Genomic DNA, 19945 nt, shown 5'->3' with positions numbered 1-19945 from the left:
GATCAACAAACATAAATTAATAAGAGGTGTGTAAGAAATAAAAATGGTATAGATAGCACATCCTTAAAAAAAAAAAGCATATTCAGTTGACTATTCAAGTTCGATTTCGAGATAACCAAACAAATACCAACCAAACCGTATCGGACCAGACCATTTATGTTTTTGTCAGTCGTTGACATCGAGGTTCCACACTCTTGTCTCTGCTTCCTTCCTATCAAGATTTCAAAGTTCCAAATCTTTTCCTAATTTTCTGAATAAATTAATCGACTTTCAGGAAAAAGGTTCTTTCTTGTTCTTCAACAAGAAATTCCACATTGGATTCCTTCTTTTCTGTTTTAAATTTTTTTAAACAATTCCTTCTTATTTTTTGCGAATTAATTTCTGATTTTTGTGTTTCGGAATAAATACATGGAGATGGAGTTAGTATGATCATCTACCCTAATAAATAAGTGGGTAACTGAGTCTGTCATTGAATCATCATGTCTTCTGCATAAAGCTCAGAGAAAGAGAGATGAGGAAGCTGTTTTCACAATATTCATAAATATACAGTGAGGGGAAACATCATTTGACGTGACGTTATTTATCTCCACTGTCAAAGTGAAGTGTTGTATTGACATATTATATCTCATAATATAAATAAAACATGATATATTCTTTAAGTGTTTCTTTGTTTATATTATAGCATATGTGTACCGTCTCGTCTCGTGTTTAAGATATTAAAAAATCTATCTTTAAGGACAACAAATATAACACCACCTTAGTGAAAACGAAGAAGAAAAAAAAAGCCTAGTGATATTGGGTTTCAAAATGCATAAAGAAAAAACAATAAAAGAATAACAAACTTAGGTACATGTGGGAATTGGGATAGGAATTCAAAATGCGATATTGGTCTCAGATGTTACCGTAGCGTCTGATTCACTACTTTTTTTGCCTAAGCCGTGCTCTCAGCCAAATTCAACTTGTAGACGAGGCGGATAGTTACTTGTTTAAGGTTGAACTTCATGCCATATGATTGGTACATACGAGAGTATCAAGTTGTTTGACTGGAGAAATTTTTTTGAGTAACTGATTGTATATAACCAATTACATCTTTAACTCACATGGCGGAATTAGCGCGAACCAATACCGTCGGGGTAGGGAGTCCCATGAAGGCAAGTCTAGGAGAGACCCGGATCTTTGGACATGGCCTAGGTGAAGGGATTGGAGCACAGCTTCCACGCCGGCTCAGTGTAACTTTTGGTGATAAGTTGACTTGTTCAAGTGCTTTGCACTGTAGATTAACTGGATAGTCCCTCACACACCCAATACGTGGCCCAAGCCCACTTGCCCACTTGCAAGACAGACGCCTGGACGGGTCACATACTGGTCCTTCTGCATTGGCTATGTTGGGCCCCACCCATTCGTGTTGATGATCTATTGGAATCGAGCCATTGGAGCCGTTGATTTTAGGCCTATCAGGATTGTCATCATTAATCTCTAGACTGGATTCCTCATAAGGAACTGTGAATGATGCTTTGTCATCATCTGTAGCACACATCTTTAAAATACCACCACAAGGAAAAGTGAGAACAAATTAGCCATTTTTATATAGGAAATTTTTTGTGCATGACGTTTATTTTCTGTTCATGAATATTTTTTTAGAATGTATCGACAACATTGTCGTTATGTTTTGTTGGCGACAAAGACACTTAACACTTTATCATTATCATATTTATCAATTTGTTCTATAATAAAGAATGAATGTCGATTCGATATTTTTTTACCTTGACAGTGGTTAAGTCCACTTGGTGCTCCTTCAGGAAGATGATGAATTCCTTGAAATTGTCCTCAGTTGGGAGATAGTGACCACTGTATGGCCAAATAGCCTCGAACCAGTTAAAAGACAAGCAGATTTTAGCTCAGTGTCAAACATTATATTTTAAAAGAATTAAGGAGTCGTATGATAATTATTTTATTTATATAAATAAAAAATGAAAATTGAAAACCAAATTTTAAAAACTTAAGTAACTTTTCGTTTTGATTTTGAGGTTTCATTTTTTGTTGAAAACAATAACCAAACAAGTTTTCAGTTAAAAAGAACAAAAAATAAAAATCTAAAAACTAAACGAAATAGTTATCGAACAATGATAAATATGTACCTCAAGAACCCCATTGTGAGCCACTAATCTTCCTGCTGCAGTTGTGGCCCCTCCAGAAAGAAAGCTTGAGTGCTGAAAAGTTCCTTTCTTCTTTTGCCCTACATATAACGCTCTTGATGTGCTGAGAACAAAAATCCACTTTGACCCTTCAACTGTGTCAACACGCATTCCTCTTTGCCTGTACACAAGCTTTCCATTCTCCACAATCACTTCATATGCCACCCTCTCTTTCTGCGAAACAAAATAAATAAATAAAAACGTGTACGTGTACTGATTGCATTGATATATTTTGCTATTGACGTGATATCTGTCAATTATTGACACCATATTGACAATCCGTCATTTTTTAAAGAAATGACGTCGTGTTCAAAGAAGAACTAATGCTTTAATTTGTAGTAATTACAGTATATGAGTATGCAAATGTAAGTCCTTACAGGCCCAAGATATTGGATGCACTGGCGTTGCAAAGGACTTCTTGGGCACTTGTTGAGGTTGGTGTCTTTGCCATCACCAACATCCAGCCTTCATGTTGCAGGGGAGGAGGTAAAAAGAAACGGTTAGTAGGATAGTGTTAGTGGTAAATGACTAAATGGTGGTAAAAGTAAAAGGTGATCTTATGTAAAACTGTATCATGGGAAAAGGTATTCCTCGGGTGAGGCAAACTTACCAGTAGAAGAAAGGCTGGGTGCTCTTGCTATTAGACCACACATCGTGGTAAAATTGCAGATTGTGTCCGTACCGATGGCGGGGATCAATCTGAGAAAAGGATGAAGCATGGTGAGTTCATTGATTTTCAGTTTCTCGATTCTTCGACGAAAAATCCATCACGGTTAGCCTGAGTGTGATCGGATAAATGAGAGGAAATGAGTTGGGAATATATTAGGTCAAATGTTCGAGTCCCCTTTCAAACGTAACCCGAAAAAATAAAATATCTTTTCCAGTGAATGACTATTATGTCCCACACAACAGACCCGTGATCCCGGTCATGTGTGTCGGTAGCCACCTGCTTCACTACCCAATATCTTATGTATCGCATTTACAATGTGCAATGTATGCATGTTTGCTTAAGTTAGGGGTGGGCATCAAACCGGCCGAATTGCATGAAAAACCGGTTGATTCAAATCGTATTGGGCGGTTTGGTTTGGTTTTGATCGTAAAAAAGTCAACAGCCTGACTATTATAAGTTTGGATTCTTAGAACAGTGCTGATGAACAAAGTTGAATAAGAAGTAGATAGATAGGCTCACAGCTTCAAGCCAGTGCTGCAGAGCTAGTTTCTGAGCCTTCTCGTCCTTGCACAAACCCTTCCCTACCTACAAACACAAATCAATAATTTTTACTTCTCCGTAAAACACATTTCATCAGTAATCTGATTCATATGTCGTCGTACCCAGTGCACAAGGCTCCCGCTTTACGCAAGGTCTGAGAGAGGTGAATGTCGGCTAGCCTTACCCCCATTTATGGAGAGGCTGCTCCCAAAATCTGATTCATATGTATCAACAAAATTTGTACCTTGGCAGCCCTTGTCATAGCCCGTGACCACCGCGATTCGGCACTTTCGTGTTTCTCAATGTTGTAGAAGGACACTGAGCTTCGTTTCAGAGCTGCAAAATCCAAAGCCTGCCACCTTCAAAAATAAAACAAACACAAGAAAGAAGAAAAAGAAGATTGATTGGAGCACCAAGCAACAAAAGTGTAACATAAGAAAAAATACAACACAGTAAAAGAAGATTGATTGGAGCACCAAGCAACAAAAGTGTAACAAAAGAAAAAATACAACACAGTATTTTAAGGTATAGTGGTAGAGTTGCGAACCATAGTTCCTCAACCAAAACAGCACAATCTGCAAGGTTTCTTCTAGTCCTGTAACTCTTGTACACTTTCTGGACCTTGGTTGCCGCGGCATCGAGCTCGCTCACCGGCAGCGGAGTAGAGTCAGTAGACAACGTAACCGGTTCAGGAAGCAAAATAGTAGGTTTCTTTATCTGCAATGTCTCATGATTTATACGCTTTGAATGATCACATGCTTCAAGTTTTGATTGTGTAAATTCCCAATAATTGAAGCTTATTGACCTTTCTAACCCTTTTCCCAAGTCTTCTAACTCCCCTTGTTTGGCGCCCATTTGAACCAAAAAACTTGCGGTTAATATTAGTATCTCATTCCACGCTGATAAGACTAGAGAAAGAGAGAGAACCATCAATTTTAATACTCAAAAGTTATTGAACCTGCACAAAACCCAACTGGAAAAAGCACTTAAATAGAAAGCATGCATATCCAAAATTAGAAGCACAACCCCAATCAAGCATAATGAAAAGGGAAGTGATTTTCACTTTCTATTTTCTCCCTCCGTTTCTTTTATGACATGAACAAATAAAAGAAAATTAAGAGACAGAAACAAGGGGAGAGATACAGAAGCAGCAAACGAAGTGCGAAAAATGAAATACAGGAAGATACTCAAGACGAAGCTGTTTCTTACATGCAAACCCAAAAACCAAAGGCCGTCCAGAAATCAGAAGCTAGCCCTCTTCCTCTTACTCTCTGCTTATATATACTAAGCAGAGCCTCTTGCTGCATAGCTGTTTTGAGATATCAAAGTTGGTTGGATTTGTAAGGAGGCTTCAAGGAAGTTAAAGAGAAAGATTGTACAAGAACCTATATTATAGAAAGGTGGGGTTGCATGTGGTTGATAATAGTATTGTTTCCACTAGTAGACTGTACTATTTTATCAAGGATATTTTCACCTTTGGGTTTTTTAATTCCCAGAATGTTCAGCGTAATCCCATTAGTTAAAATAAATAGGCTTTATTCTATAGATTCGAGTTTAAATATCTCGCATTAGTCTAATATAAAAATACTAGTGTACTCCTACTTTCTAGCTATCTCAAGAAAGAAAACTGGGCCAAGCCAAAAAACAACGGTAGTAGAAATATTCTTGAAAAAGTTATAACAATTATTAGTTTGTCATGAAATCTGCGGCTGCCTTTGATTAAATCTTTTCTTGTTATTGTGTTTCCTAAAGCAATTTTTTTATGTTGTAAATTTAGGACGTATGCCATGTTCCTCAATCATCATCTCAATAATCGAGGTGTCACTTTCCATGATGGTTAGATTAAATCCTTCATCTATATATGGGTAGGTATATACACATACATATGCTATATTTGGGTCCATCCACAAAAACAAGGGCCTCCATGCATTTCATTTACTAGTTAGCTTGAGAAATACGCACCAGTACAATTGATTACAAATTTTATAAACAAATATAGAAAAAAATATATTAAACTCTCGTTTGCATACGTATTATTTTTTGTCTAACGTTTCTTAATTGTTAAACCATTTGTATATATTTCCTTGCGGCTAATAGCTTTTTGTCAATAAAACAACTTCCATTTACAGGTCTTCGAGTGTTCTTTTAAGACAAAAGACATGTCTTTTTTTTCTCTCCTTATATTCTCATCTTCTTCCGCCCTCTCCTCTCACACTATGTTTTTTATTTTATTATCTCTATATAAAAATTCATATAAGATGTTAATATGATTTAATAGTAACCGTTCAAGTAAGAGGGAAGAGAAGAGAAGAAAATCCTCCTCCCCCACTAAAGATCAAAACTACACAGTAACAATTTCAGATACAACAAAAAACTGAAAGAGACGAAGAATCTATAAAAATCATAATTTTGCAGCGTAGTACTGCAAAATCATAATCCCAATCTCAGAGTCTTGGATCAACTTGCGAGACCAAAGAATTAAAACTAAGGCAAATTGGATGAGCACGGTTGTCATTTCTGTGACCACACATGTTTACATAAAAGAAAAAGAAAAAGAAAAAGGACTTGGATTAGCTCATTCTCTGCTGGTTTACCTGCCTTGTAGATATGAATATTTTGGCGCTTCTTTGCAGTCAAGCCAACCACCCGCCTTTATAAAAGTTGTTGGTCCTTTATATAGTATGACAATTCTATTTTTAGTTATATATATCTATGGAAAAATGAATTATACTTTTTATAGTACGAACAATTTGACATCTCGCTAGGGATGATAATGGTTCGATTTGAAGACGGAAATACTATATCTATCTCCATAATCATGAAAATTAATCATATCTATAACTGCAAATTAACCATCGGGTATTATCCATAACCATACTCACAGGGTAATGGATTCTCCATCGATTAACGGGTATATTCATCTTCATCAATACAAAAAATATATTCATTCAGTTAAGACATTATAAGTTAATAAATATTAATTTCGTCATTAAACATTTGATGTATAAAATGATCTAATGAATGAATCTTGTTAAGTATAAAAATTAAAATACTGATGATGTTGGCTTGTCTTTGATATCTCACATAAGAACCATTGAGTTCACATTGATTTTGATTCAAAAATTTACTTTCCTACAAAATATGGTTCGGTGAATAATGGATATACAAATATATATATATATTATACTATTATATTATATATATTATATTATTTACTAATCGGGTCGGATTCGATTATGGATACGGTTTGGGGACCTCTATAACCATATCCAAAATCATAACCGAATAATATAAACGGTTTTTCCCCATATCCAGAATATACCCAAATCCATTCTATTTGGACAGTTATCCACGGTTATCGGGTTTAACGGTTATAATTGTCATCCCTACACCTCGATCATTAAATAAGAAAATTTTCAGGATATATAAGAGAGACTCTTATTAATTTTTACCAATCATAAGCTAAGGAGATGCCACTGATATTGTACATTGAATGGATACGAGATTCAGGGGTGTCAAATGAAAGAAATTGATGTTTTACTATAAAATTAATTAGCAATGTAAGAAGTAACTTAACTTAATTATAAGCGTAAGATCCATTCTTCCATCAATATGAGATTCATTCTCAATGTCAAATATTTGGATTGGAAGACATTTTTGTAATCCTAAGTAGTGCTATCAACAAACTCATTTTTTCTTTTACCACAATCCTTGTTAATTTTTGTCATTTCATCTTCAATTTTTTTTAATCCGACGATTGAAAATTGAGAAGGATGTGTGAGAGATAAAAAAAAGTATGTGTGAGAGATAAAAAGAAGTATGTGGCAAGGTTCTAAAAGACGATAGGCTCTAGTCAGACGGCGAATTGGGGTCTAACGCCTAGACGGCTAATCAGGGCTTAGGTAGGGGCCTAGGTAGATTTAAGTAAATATATTATATACCATATAAATAAGTGTCACTTATATTTAAAGAATACATAATTTTATTGTGATACATAAACTGTAAAATAAAATGATATATAGATTATAAAGTATTAGAATATAATGAGAACATAAGGAATAAATATATAATATGTGTTTATCTACGTATTTAACAAGTCTCTTATAATTTATTAAAATAAATAAAATGAAAAAAATGAAGATTACTTATTTTCTATCTAAGTGAGAATCGCGATCTATGCAGGTGTTTAAGCGGGTTTAGATGATGTAGGTATTTTTTTTTTTAATTTTCAAACTTATAAGAATTAATCCAAGTAAAGTAACGTAGACGCAGCAGCGTGAGCAGCACTAGACAGAATCTAGGCCACAGTAGACGAAACTTTTTAGAACAACGGTATACGGAGAGCAACGCCTTGATTCTCTTGTGGCATGAGGAGAGCTTGCCAGAGTCATGAATAGCTGTCGGTATAGTATAAAGCCTAGGCCTTTAGCCCCCATGAAGTGATTGGCATATGCCACATCAAGTGGATAACTCTCCCGTAATGTATGACTTTCTGACCTTACTGTATGACTTTATGTCAATTTGTGGCTCGAACCTCAATTTGGTTTAGAGTCGTCTTAATTTTCTAAAGCTTTACAACCTGTCAAATTAATCACATTCTATGTTAGGACAAAATGAACTCTCGCATATTCAACAGCAGAGAATAAATGGATCGTTTTAAAAAAAAAAATTAGGAAGGCTCGTAATCAAATTGAAAGTACGTGTTGCACATATAATATTAAAGTATTTAGTTCATACGGTGTTCGTAAATATTTTTCCCTCAAAAGAACTATTACTTTATTTAATTATAAATAATTGTATATACTAATTCATGTTAAAAAAAATGAGAATTTAAACTTAAAACACATTAATTTTAAAGAAAAGTGACATGCAAGCTTTAAGAAAAGTGTGCAGATTTTCCCTTGTTTTCACGAGGGATGGAAAAAGTAGTTGGGGCTAGGGAGTCCCATCATGGAGCATCCTAGGTGAGAGCAGACAGTTTGAGCCTGGACTTTGTGAAGGGATTTGACTTGGTGCAATACTTCCCTGGAGCTTGTTCTAAGGTCGCGATTGTAGCTCTGATGGGTAGTCCCTCACACTCTCAATACGTGGGCCAATCCCGCTTGTCCACTTACAAGAGTTCGGAGGTAGGATTAAACTCTCTTTAACCAGTTGAGGTACAGCTTTATTTCGTAGAAGGGGTGTAATATCCACACATCTATTTTTACTTCTTATATATTTTTTTAATTTTCGACCGTCGGATCGGATGAATTGAAAAATATCAACGAACATAAATTAATAAAGAGTGTGTGGATAGCACACCCCTCGTAGAATTGTCGATTTTAGTTTAATTTTTGACGCATGCTAACATTGGATATGTGTAACGGGGTTGGATGTAAACTTGAGTTAATTACCAGTAAATTATCCACCAGTAATGTCTGCTCTGTCTCAACACTTGCCTCGACCGGCTTCTCTGATTGTATGGCCCTCAGCTCCATGTCTACAAAAGTATCAGACTCAGCATCTCTCTCAACTCTCTCTCTCTCTCTCTCTCTCTCTCAGAGCATCAGCTCTTGCTCTGAAGATCAACGTATCTTTCTTCCTCAAACCGATGATTTACGAATATCTCCATTAACAAGAGGCTGTAGAACGGCCAATGGGGCAAGTTTTTCACTGTGGATAGTCAAAAGCCTTCACTAAAACAAAGAAGCCATGTGCATTTGGAGGTTAAAGAAAGATACAGAAATACAAATTTCTTGTTAATTCTTGTTTCTTTCTGGATATTCTTGAGGTTACCTATCCTTATTTGCTCATTAACACATGTTACACAAATCATGAATTTGATACATACACTTCTGATTTGATCAATGTTGTCCATGCTTAATCTACTTGATTGCAATTAGACTTTGTCATCTAATCTTTGTGTCCATGGGTCTCATTTCGTTTCTCGACTAATTTTTTTGCACCCAAGCATACAAGAAAGATGGCAGGCCAAAGGGATACTTTGATGGGATTGTCAGCATGATGAGAGAAGCAAACATATTGAACCGTCGAGCATATACACTGCGAAGTGCTACCAAGTAATCCATAAAAGTCAGGAAGAGTTCCAAAAATCTGGGCGGAATGTGGATAATAAAACCACCACAACTTTCCCCACCGCCGCAACACAACTCCTTCCTTTTTACCCTTGTAAATGAGCTCCCATATGCAAATGAGTAGAACTGCAATAGCCAATGTCATACCAAATAGTGCATATCGGGGCTTACTTGGGGAGGCGGCCTGATCAAAAGCAATCGACAAAATCTCTAGGCAGAGGCCAATGACTAGAAATGTCCATTCTACTGAAATAGTCTGCAAAACAAATTAGTATTACGTCGATTAAATTCTAAAGATATCTAACAAGAAATATACTCAAAAGCATAAACTCAATGCACTAGAAAAAGGCCTTACTGGTACAAGATATCTGCTGTTCTGGCGTTGTCCAAGATTGCTGATGCACTGACGTTGTAGCTCGGTCCTCGGACACTTACTGAGATTTATGTTTTTACCATCACCAATATCCAACCTTCAGTTCCAGGAAGGGCAACAAAGTGAGCGATGATGTTAGAGATATAACAGTATCCTGGAAGAAGATTTTTCTCGGCCATACTTACCAGTAGAAGAAAGGTTGCTTGCTGTCGCAATCACACCAGACATCGTAGTAGAACTCTAAATTGTGCCCGTACCGATGGCGTGGATCAATCTGGGAAAAGATCAAGCGATGAAGCATGGTAAGTTCATTGATTTTAGTTTTCCGAAGAAACATCATCCAGTTTGCAATATGGGAATCGTAAAACGAATGTCTACGAGTAACAACTTAAAATGCATGAATTGCTTATGTAATATTTCTTTGTTTGCATCGTATTACAGCTTTTGATTTTGTAGTTTGCATTTCTAGTAAATTGATTCTTGGAAAACAACGAAAGTGCGAATCAGAGAAATAAACAGAATTGAATTGGAGGAAAATAGACTCACAGATTCAAGCCAGTGCTGCAGCTCTAGTTTGTCAGCCTACACATAAAAAGTTTAATGTAAATTTGAAGTTTTCCATATATAAAATGCTTCTCAGTACTCTGAATCTTATCACCAAAGGTACCTGGCCAGAAGCCCTTGCCCTAGTTCGTGCCCGCAGTGACTCAATAGTTTCGTGTTTCTCAATGTCCAAGGCCTCTGAGCTTCGTTTCCGAGCTCCGAGGTCTAAGGCCTTCAACCTACAAGTGCAACCATTGAATAATCATAAAAACACAAAGATCAATCAAACAGCAAAGAACAAAAGTGTCACAAAAATCTAAGATAGTTTTTTAAGGTACAAAGTTACAAACCATAGTTCCTCAACTACAACAGCGCAATCTGCAAAGTTTCGTCTAGTCCTGTAACGCTTATAAACCTTCTGAATCCTAGTTGCCGCAGCATTGGTACGTGTAGTCCTGTACGTCCTGTAAACTTTCTGAATCTTAGTTGCCGCCGCATTGCGCTCAAGAAACAAAATTGTAGGCTTGTTTATCTCCACTACTTCACCATTTCTACCGATCGAAGAGGTTAAATCAGGACTCTCAAATATTGAATCAGATGCTTCAATTTTCGGTTCTGTGGATACCCAATTTTTGAAGTTTGTTGACCTTTCTATGTAAACTTTATCAGAGCCATTGGAGCTGCTATTAGTTTCTGAATGGTCTCTTCCTTCTTTTCTTTCAAAGCTCATGGATTTCGCCATAACTGTTTCTGTGATGCCCATTCAACCAAAAAGCTTGTGTCTTCAGTATCTCAATCCATAAATTTTGCAATCATTGAAGCATTTTGGCCTGTGACTCAATAACGATTGAACCTGCTCTTATCAGTCCAGCAGGACCAGCACCACACAATTCAGTTCATGCTAGGAATCAAGGCAACACGTAGACGTGAATTAGAACAGTTGGTCAGCGGACTAAATTCCCGTCTCCTTGTATTTAGGTTCAAATCCTCCTGCCCTTAAGATTAGAGCAGTTTAAAATGTCGCATTGTCAAAATAAGGTATCACAGAAACACTTGAATCAACTACAACCCATCAAGCATAATGGACCGCATAGCTACAAGAGAATTAGAGATTGAGATAAGGTAACTAAATGGTAATTAATATTAAGATCAAGATTAAGATGAATCTTACATGCAAATCAATAACCCAAAATACCTTCAGAATCCCCGCTCCATTGATCACTGGCTTCAACGAAGTTGAAGAGAAAGATCGAAGAAATTGGACAAGATTTACCAGTCAAATTATATCGGCTGCATGATTGATAATAATACTGTTTACGCGTTTATAACTGGAGGCAGATTCTCTTGCCTTTCACTTTCAATTGTTTGTGTGGTCACGATTAAGCCACGTCAGTCAACATTTTATATTATTATTCATTTTATCTTATTATCTGTATAAAAAATAATATAAAATATTGACTGACTTAACCGTGAGTCCGTGACCATAAAAAACAGGAGGGTACAGAATGTCATTGGGCAGAGAATCTGCCTCCTTTATAATGGGGTGTGATATCTACACATCCTTTTAATTTTCAGCCGTCGGATTAGATAAATTGAAGAAAATCAACAGATATAAATTAACAAATGTTGTGTGAGAAGTAAAAAAGAATGTGTGAATAGCACATCCCTTTATAATTTGTTTCACTCTTGTTTTGAGCTTGACTGATTGACTTTGGACAGCACTTAGAAAGAATCCAAAAACCCTTTAATTCTGCCAAACGCGACATGACGAAACAGCTTTTGATAATCAGAAACTGGTCAATTTAAGGTCAACATCCAAACTTTCCATGATAATTTAAGTCCCTTTTTATAGATTATATAATCTACAACCCCAATCAGTGTTTTAAAAACCTGCCTTGATGTGTGCCTGTGCGACTTCAAAGGCGAGACGGGGGTGAAACTGTCTTTGCCTAGTGGGAGTAGGCAAAAACTTGCCTAGACGTGATCGACGCATGCCAAAGCGGATGAGGCATGCCTAAGGCGTTTTTTGTTTGTTTAAAAGTTAGAATCTGGAAATTTTTCAATTAAAATCTGAAAGTTTTAGTTGTAGAGCACTTTGAAAAGATGATGAAGTCTTGAAGAAGACTGCGTCTTTTGGAGTGTTTTCTTTTGCTGATTTTTCGTTTTCTTTATTATATTTTTGGCGGATTTTTCGTTATTTTTTTCCTCTTTAAACTGACCATTGATAGTTATTCACTAGTTTTCCAACATATTTCCCAAGTGTTCAGCATATTCCCCAATATATTCTCCCAACATATTTTTTTTATTAGATTTTCCTCAAAATATTATTTTATAGATTTCAAGAGACTAAAAATAAAACATGTTTGTAATAGGAGTGCAGAATGAGATTTTTTGGGTGCTAATAACAGTTGCCTTTTATAAAAGGGAAATTTTTTGAAATGTCATATGAACGTGTACACAACTTTCAATTTGTCATATAAACTAAAATTTTAAGCAATTTGTCATACCAACTTTTTAAAATCATTAATTTGTCATCTTATCCTAACTCCGTTAAGTTTTTTATCCAATACAAGTCATGTGCGACATGTGTCTCGCACATGACTTGTGTTTAGGGTATTGGGTCATTCTAACACTTCACTTCCCTTTTATTAAGTTATATTCCACAAAAAACTCTAGGTTTTCTAAAGCCATAGAAGGAGCGTAGCTGTTGCTACGCTATACTTTCTCAAAGATTTTGTTCACAATGATCCTCGTGAATACCCACTAACACAAAATTTAAGTTTTTGTACTAAGGAAAAGTAAAAAAAACTTGTGAAAAGATGCTAAAATGACTGAAATAACTCTGCACATGACTTGTATTTGATGGAAAACATAACGGAGTTGGGGTGAGAAGACAAATTAATGATTTCGGAAAGTTGATATGACAAATTGCTTAAAATTTTAATTTATATGACAAATTAAAAATGTATACAAGTTCATATGACATTTCAAAAATTTTCCCTTTATAAAAACATCTTGTAACCTTATAATATTTTTTGCTTAAAAAAGTGATTGGCCAACAAGAAAAAGTAATTATATACAATATATACTAAACATCTTAAGTCCTGTGAGGCACCTCACACCTCGAGGCTTTCGTCTAGACGGGACTATTCATGAAACGCTTCGTTTATATCTTCGCCTTCTAAAACATCGATACCAATGATGCAAAAGAGGCATTGTTTTGGTCAGCATTCTTTGCTTGGACAAGTAGAAATTTGATTGAATACACACGCGCACACACTCAGAGTCCAGAATTGACAAAAAACAAGCCCGTTATAACTCCAGTGGAATAAATTTAAGTCCTTCCAGTGTGCTATTGTACCTAACAGTACAACAACAAAGTTTAACCAGAAAATCTAAATGTTACAATCAAAGAACAAAGTTTCGAGATCCAAGAATGTTTTGCAGATTAAATTATCAGCAAAGATTAATCACTTCAAATCCATGTATAAGGTAAAACCTGAAACATAAGTTTGTATAATTACAGACCGCGATCATCATTTTGCTGTATTATCAGTTTGAAGCAAAACTAATTATACTACAAACTAAAAGTAGCACACATAAGAAACAACATACAAGCCATCACATAACTGAGACGAATTGGCGTTATAACTTGAATGCCCATGTTAGTCGTAGAGTCACAGGTTCAACCATCACGAACCTTTTTAATCTGCTCGCTCAATCACAATTAGTCCTTGTCTAATCTCCGTGTCCATTGCTCTCATTTTGATCTCAGCTAACCTTTTGGCACCCAAGCATACAAGAAATATTGCAGGCCAAAGGGAAACTTTGATGGGATTGTCAGCATGTTGAGAGAACCAAACATATTGAACTGTCGAGCAAAAACACTGCATAGTGCTACCAATTAATCCATAAAAGTCGGGAAGAGTTCCAAAAAGCTGGGTGGAATGCGGATAATAAAACCACCACAAGTACTTTCCCCACCGCCGCAGTACAACTCCTTCCTTTTTACCCTTGTAAACGAGCTCCCAGATGCAAATGAGTAGAGCTGCAATAGCCAATATCATACCAAATAGTGCATATCGGGGCTTACTTGGGGAGGCAGCTTGATAAAAAGAAATTGACAAAATCTCTAGGCAGAGGGCGGTGATTAAAAAGGTCCACTCTCCTGATATAACCTACAAAAGAGAACAGAAATACATCAAGTATAATATAAACTTCATGCACGAAAAAGGCCAGATCTTTGGGCTTGTTCGTGGCGAAGGGACTGGTAGACAACTTACATGGGTGTCCGGTGTGAGCTTTGGTGATTCAACATTGGTTAGGTTGCCTACTTGGTGCTGTTGATCCCAGAAGCTAATGAGGCCTGATGATTTGACATTGGTTAGGTCTACTTGGTGGTCCCACAAGAAGCTAAGAAATTCTTCGTAACTATCTTCAGACGGGTGATAGTAACTATCTTCAAGCCAGTGTTGCAGAGCTAGTTTCTGAGCCCTGTCATCCTTGCCCGAACCCTTCCCTATCTACAAACACGACAAAAGTTTTTCTCTTAAATTGGAAATCTCCGTAAAGCATATCTCAGAAATCTTGTTGATGTCGACAAAGTACCTTGGCAGCCCTTATCCTATAGCCCGCGACCACCGTGACACAGCAGTTTCCTGCTTCTCAATATTTAAGGATTCTGTGCTTCGTTCCGGAGCTGCAAAGCCTAAGTCCTTGCACCTACCACTGTCACACAAATACAATAAAATAACAAACAATTAATTAGTTGTACACCACAGAAAAAATTCGAACTTTTATGGTACAAACCAACCATAGTCCCTCAAGCAGATCTATAGAATCCGAAAGGTTACGTCTGATCCGGTGACCCCTATAGACTTTCTGAATCTTAGTCGCTGCAGCATCGAGCTGACTAACCCGCACTGTTTCGCGATTTCTATCCATCAAAGAGGTTGAGCCTGAATTTTGAAATGTATGCTCAAATGCTTTAAGTTTTGGCTCTGTAGAGTCTCAAGTTTATGAGCTTATTGACCTAGCAATTATTAAACTTATTTTATCAGACCCATCAAGCATAATAATGGACCACATAGCACCATTACAGAATGAATAAATCAGCTAATCAAATGTTAATTACTGTAAATAATGGTTGTACAAGAATCCATTAAGCTCTCTATTTACATGAACGGAAACACAAACAACTTCAATCAAAATCCGAGGACTAATACTGACGACTTTGCACCAAAGTTTGAATTGCCCTTCCCGTAGTTTAGATGAATTTAGAGTGGATTATCCTATCGCTTGTAAAAAAACACTTCAATTAACTACAACCATCAAGCATAATGATTCATGTGCTCAAGATTAAGCTCAGATCTAACATGCAAATCAATCCAAAAATCAAAATTTCTTCGGAGATTCCTTCCTTAATCTGCACTAGCAAACCAGGTTCTGGCTCTGCATATTGGTTTCAAAAGTTAAAGTTGGTCGTACTGAGATGCAAGGAAATAACCTCTGAGCTTCACTGACCGACTTTTCCAATCATTAATCATCGAACTGAGATGCAAGTAAATAACCTTTGAAGCTTCACTGACTGACTTTTCCAATCACTTATTCAACCTATTTTCGTTTCTGATAAATGCTAAAGAGATTCTATCAAGTAGAATTTCCATGAATTCTCTTACATCCTATATTTTTTGCATGATAGAATTCATAGAGAGTCATAATTTGAGAGTCTCCTTAGCATTTCTCTTCTTTTTATTTAGTCGAGATATATACAATCGATATTAGTTGATGGAAAGTTAACGTTTACAAGGAAAGAGTCAAGACAAGCGATAGAAAGTTGACTACGAAGAAGAAGAAATCGAGCTTTTAATTAAACGTGTAGAAATGAATATTCTTAACCTACTGAACTACATGAAGTTTTACACCAAAAAATTTGGTGCCCTTAAAATTCCTCATGTGACATTTCAAGTTTTCAACACATCTATTGTGAAGTTTATTTTTTTTCTTTTAACATCGGTAAAACAAACACAAGGAGAGACCCAAGTCGGGTGGTGTGGGTTTGTCCCTCTTCCTATCCTGCCAAGTGGGTGTTGTACGATGCATTTTGTCCTGGTAGCCCTCGAGGTTTTGTTCTTTAATTTAGCTTATTTCCTTTGAATAAAAGTGGTAGGTTTTGTGGCCCAATTCATACCTATCAACTAGAAATTTAAAAAGACATTAGCAGTTCCTGCCTATCAAAACAAATATATATATTTAATGGATGGATCCGTGACACTATTTTCTCACATAATTTTAACATATGTTTTTGTAAAACACATTTTATAATGTATTTCAATGATCTAAACCGTCTATTTTCTTATCTAAAAAATCACTAAAATCCGAAACTATATGACCGTTGAATTAAGGGCTTAGGATTTCTTTGCAAAAACGTATGTTGATTTTCTTCACTACAAATGAATGTCTTAATTGTTTTAGATTTGTCTAATTTTTTGTAAGGATGATTTATGAATGACTTCTAAAAGATAAGAAGGTTCATATCATTAAAATACATTGTAAAATAGGCTCCACCAAAAGATGTGTCAAAAGTTGCGTAAAAAAATGGTGTCACAAATTCGTCAAAAAATTAAATAAATAAAAGAGTGAAAGAAAAGCATATGTAGAAATCCAATTTTCAATAACAATGGTAAAATCATCTCTTATGATTAAGAGAGATACAATGCCTCTGTTAGCATCAAATTCTAACTATTGGGTGGAATTTGTAAGTTTACACATTCTGAATCTCCAGTCATGCAGCAGCAGTTATTGATTGGACTTCTGATGGGGCGGAATGTGGAGCCAAACCTTCATCGTGTCGTATGCAGTGAAACCGATTGCCACAGAAGGAACGATCTGAGAACACGGTAAAAATCTTTTGTTAGCAGGACGATCATGGCCAAAACTCTTGTAAACTCGACCTTTAAGAAATGCGTAAAGAAGGAAACCTATTCGAAGTATCAACAGGGACCCAGAAACAAGAACTTATCCTTGCAACTACACACACTCGATCGTGTCTGAAATTCAGTTTACTAATTTGACACAGAGAATGAGAAATTACCTTCATATAATTAATGCTTAGGCCTGAAAACAACTTTTTCCATCCTTGGTTTCGGATGATATATTTAAGACCCGCCATTGTGTTTCTGTACCTAACACCGCCATGATCTGAAGACCGCAAATTCTCAACCTGTAATCCAAATTATAATGTCATATAACCTTGACCCCATGCTTTTTATTGCAACAAATTTCAATTCCAAGCAAAAATGTAACATAAAAAAGCAGAATATAGCAACACGAACCAACACTTAACAAAATTATGATAATATTGACAAAGCAATACCTGCATTTGCCTCCTAACGACATCCAAGGGGTATGTCAGAGTTTGCCCAAATAACCCGGCCAAAGCTCCACAGGAAAGACGCATCATAATGGACTTTTCATACTCTTCAGGAACATGGAGTTTAAGTTCCTCATATATATAGAACTTTAAACCAGCATAAGGGAGTATTCCGGTGAGTGTTGGGCCTGATCAAGCAGAAATGGCTCCAAGTTAACATTAGCTTGACCATTATATTGCATCACGTAAGAACAAACGGCACTTCATATCAGCAAAAGTCTTAGCAGGACACTCAGCTATGAGATACATACCTACACCTCGATAGAGCCCACGCAAGCCCCCTTCCTTGTAAACACTTGAAAGCACGTCCTTTATGCCCTTATAAGCAACTTGAGCATGTGCGCCTTTCATACCATAATCAAAGTTGCCTCTAGTATTAACAACCTAAACAAATCATAACAAAGCGATTAAACAACGAATCAATGAACAATTACAAAAATTGATTTGATATAAAGAAAAAGGTACCAACAAGATATATTCAAGATAATGACCTGATAAGCAAGTTTGGTGCGAGCTAGGTCCAAGGGGTACGTGCATAAAACGGCTGTCCCTCCAGCTGCTGCACCGGCTAAAAGATCAATATGAGGCCCTGAACCTAAAGCAGAATAATTGTTCAAGATCCAACACCTGTACTGCTCATATGTCATGTAATGTAAGGCTGCATAGGGAATAATTCGAACGACACTAGCTCCATTTCCTCTGAAAAAAAACAGACAAGAAAGTTCAAGAATAATTGTTATGGCGACATGTATAAAGTTTGATAACGAAACTTAAAAATTGATTGTTCACATCCAACTTACTTGTAGAATCCTCGAACACCTTCATGCTGAAATAACTTCTTCAGAGATTGACACACTCCGAGAGAACGGAACTCTGTTCTTGTCTAGAAGTACATGAAAACAAATGCAGAAACTGAGCACATAACAACGCGCTGCCTAGCGTGACGAAAATGGCAATAGAAACATATCCGAGCAGAATCATTCACAATGAAAATATTCCTCAAACATCCATTCACTATATACTAAACTAATTAGCCTAGAAAAATGGAGCTTGTTAAATGCCTCACCTGCAAGAGTATCTTGGTCCTTTCCAGCGGCGCAACCGCAGTCTTCGCGAATCCTCCAGCAGCGCCCCCGGCAATGAACTCCCTAACATAAACCGGCATACTACCAATGTACGAAACCTCTTGGCGGGCTGATTGCGAAGCATCAACCAATTCCGCCACATTTGTTGACAAGGTAGATCTCTGCGTCGAACCCATCTCAAATTTCTTGAAACAAAACAACCACCAAAGCCAAAACTTTTCGTAAATTCGACAGGTAATTTATTATCCGCTCTGCAACTTGAAGAACTCCTTATCCCATCTATCTCTCGGAAAACAAAAATTGACGGCCTTTTGCTCAATGGGCAGGTAAAACGGCCTGAGAACACCCAGATTCGAGTCGGGCACGCTCAGAAGCCGATCCTCCACCGCACAGATAGCAAGATACATTCAAGGATACCAATCTGACCGAGCAACCACACCACGGAAACACTCAAATTCTCCAATTATTACAGCAATGCTCAAGTAAATTAATCACAAACCCATCAAACACCCATATAAAAACCGACCCGAAAACTATCGAAAACTCCTAAAATCAAACACTCACAAAACATGAACGAAATCGAAAATCACACACAACCCATCAAAGGTTTCTCCTCCGGTAACGGACCCAAAATTCCCTCCAATCGAAAGCCGCAGCCTTTGGTTGCAAAAAGGGAATCAGATTTGTGGGTTTTGTGAACCGGAAGTGGAGGAAAAGGAATCGAAGAGGGAATTCAAAACCCCACCATGAATTGGAATTGGAATTGGATTTGGGTCAGAAAGGAGAACGGGCACCAAAGATTTGGAATTTAGCAAAAACAATAATGTTTTTTTATGGTCAAATGACGTTCCAAATGAATGAATGAAGTGCCCGTTCCCCTTTCGGAAGGAGAAAGGAGATGGAGAGGTTTCCTCGGACTTTCTCTGAACCTTCTTTCGACAGTTACGTACCTCTATCTCCTCTGTTTCCGTCTCTCTCCTTCTGTCCAACGCGGAATTGGGTGGAATTGGGTACATTGACTACACTGATCCAC

General features: G+C 36.7%; 4 protein-coding genes across 5 annotated transcripts; all 4 read right to left on the bottom strand.

Moving 5' to 3' along the window:
- Positions 1-775: 775 nt before the first annotated feature.
- Positions 776-4969, bottom strand: LOC103455811 (IQ domain-containing protein IQM1). Its single transcript, XM_008395402.4, has 9 exons — positions 4615-4969; positions 3953-4313; positions 3650-3764; positions 3385-3450; positions 2806-2894; positions 2573-2660; positions 2139-2369; positions 1764-1865; positions 776-1537 (listed from the first exon to the last, which is right to left on the bottom strand). Exons 2-9 carry the CDS (start codon positions 4258-4260, stop codon positions 1097-1099), a joined length of 1440 nt encoding a protein of 479 aa, XP_008393624.2. The 5' UTR covers positions 4261-4313; positions 4615-4969; the 3' UTR covers positions 776-1096.
- A 4112-nt stretch (positions 4970-9081) lies between these two features.
- Positions 9082-11714, bottom strand: LOC103455812 (IQ domain-containing protein IQM4-like). Of its 2 annotated transcripts, none has more exons than XM_008395403.3 (7): positions 11591-11714; positions 10746-11489; positions 10520-10634; positions 10399-10434; positions 10038-10126; positions 9835-9949; positions 9082-9735 (listed from the first exon to the last, which is right to left on the bottom strand). In XM_008395403.3, the coding sequence occupies exons 2-7, from the start codon at positions 11156-11158 to the stop codon at positions 9298-9300; spliced, it is 1206 nt and encodes a 401-aa protein (XP_008393625.1). In that variant the 5' UTR covers positions 11159-11489; positions 11591-11714; the 3' UTR covers positions 9082-9297. The 2 variants fall into 2 exon arrangements, with proteins under 2 accessions (XP_008393625.1, XP_008393626.1); XM_008395404.4 differs by having other exon boundaries at positions 11567-11704.
- A 2134-nt stretch (positions 11715-13848) lies between these two features.
- On the bottom strand, positions 13849-15339 carry LOC103424804 (uncharacterized). The gene is made up of 4 exons (XM_070814597.1): positions 15249-15339; positions 15004-15053; positions 14679-14918; positions 13849-14573 (listed from the first exon to the last, which is right to left on the bottom strand). Exons 1-4 carry the CDS (start codon positions 15337-15339, stop codon positions 14100-14102), a joined length of 855 nt encoding a protein of 284 aa, XP_070670698.1. The 3' UTR covers positions 13849-14099.
- A 1710-nt stretch (positions 15340-17049) lies between these two features.
- Positions 17050-19945, bottom strand: LOC103424636 (mitochondrial carrier protein CoAc1-like). The gene is made up of 7 exons (XM_008362730.4): positions 18894-19945; positions 18628-18710; positions 18319-18526; positions 18079-18211; positions 17771-17955; positions 17489-17617; positions 17050-17283 (listed from the first exon to the last, which is right to left on the bottom strand). Exons 1-7 carry the CDS (start codon positions 19086-19088, stop codon positions 17194-17196), a joined length of 1023 nt encoding a protein of 340 aa, XP_008360952.1. The 5' UTR covers positions 19089-19945; the 3' UTR covers positions 17050-17193.

Source organism: Malus domestica, chromosome 15 (genome assembly GCF_042453785.1).
Source record: "Malus domestica chromosome 15, GDT2T_hap1".
In the NCBI taxonomy this organism is placed as follows: Eukaryota; Viridiplantae; Streptophyta; class Magnoliopsida; order Rosales; family Rosaceae; genus Malus; species Malus domestica.
Note: the sequence above shows the minus strand (reverse complement) of the source record. Positions and strands in the feature narration are given on the sequence as shown.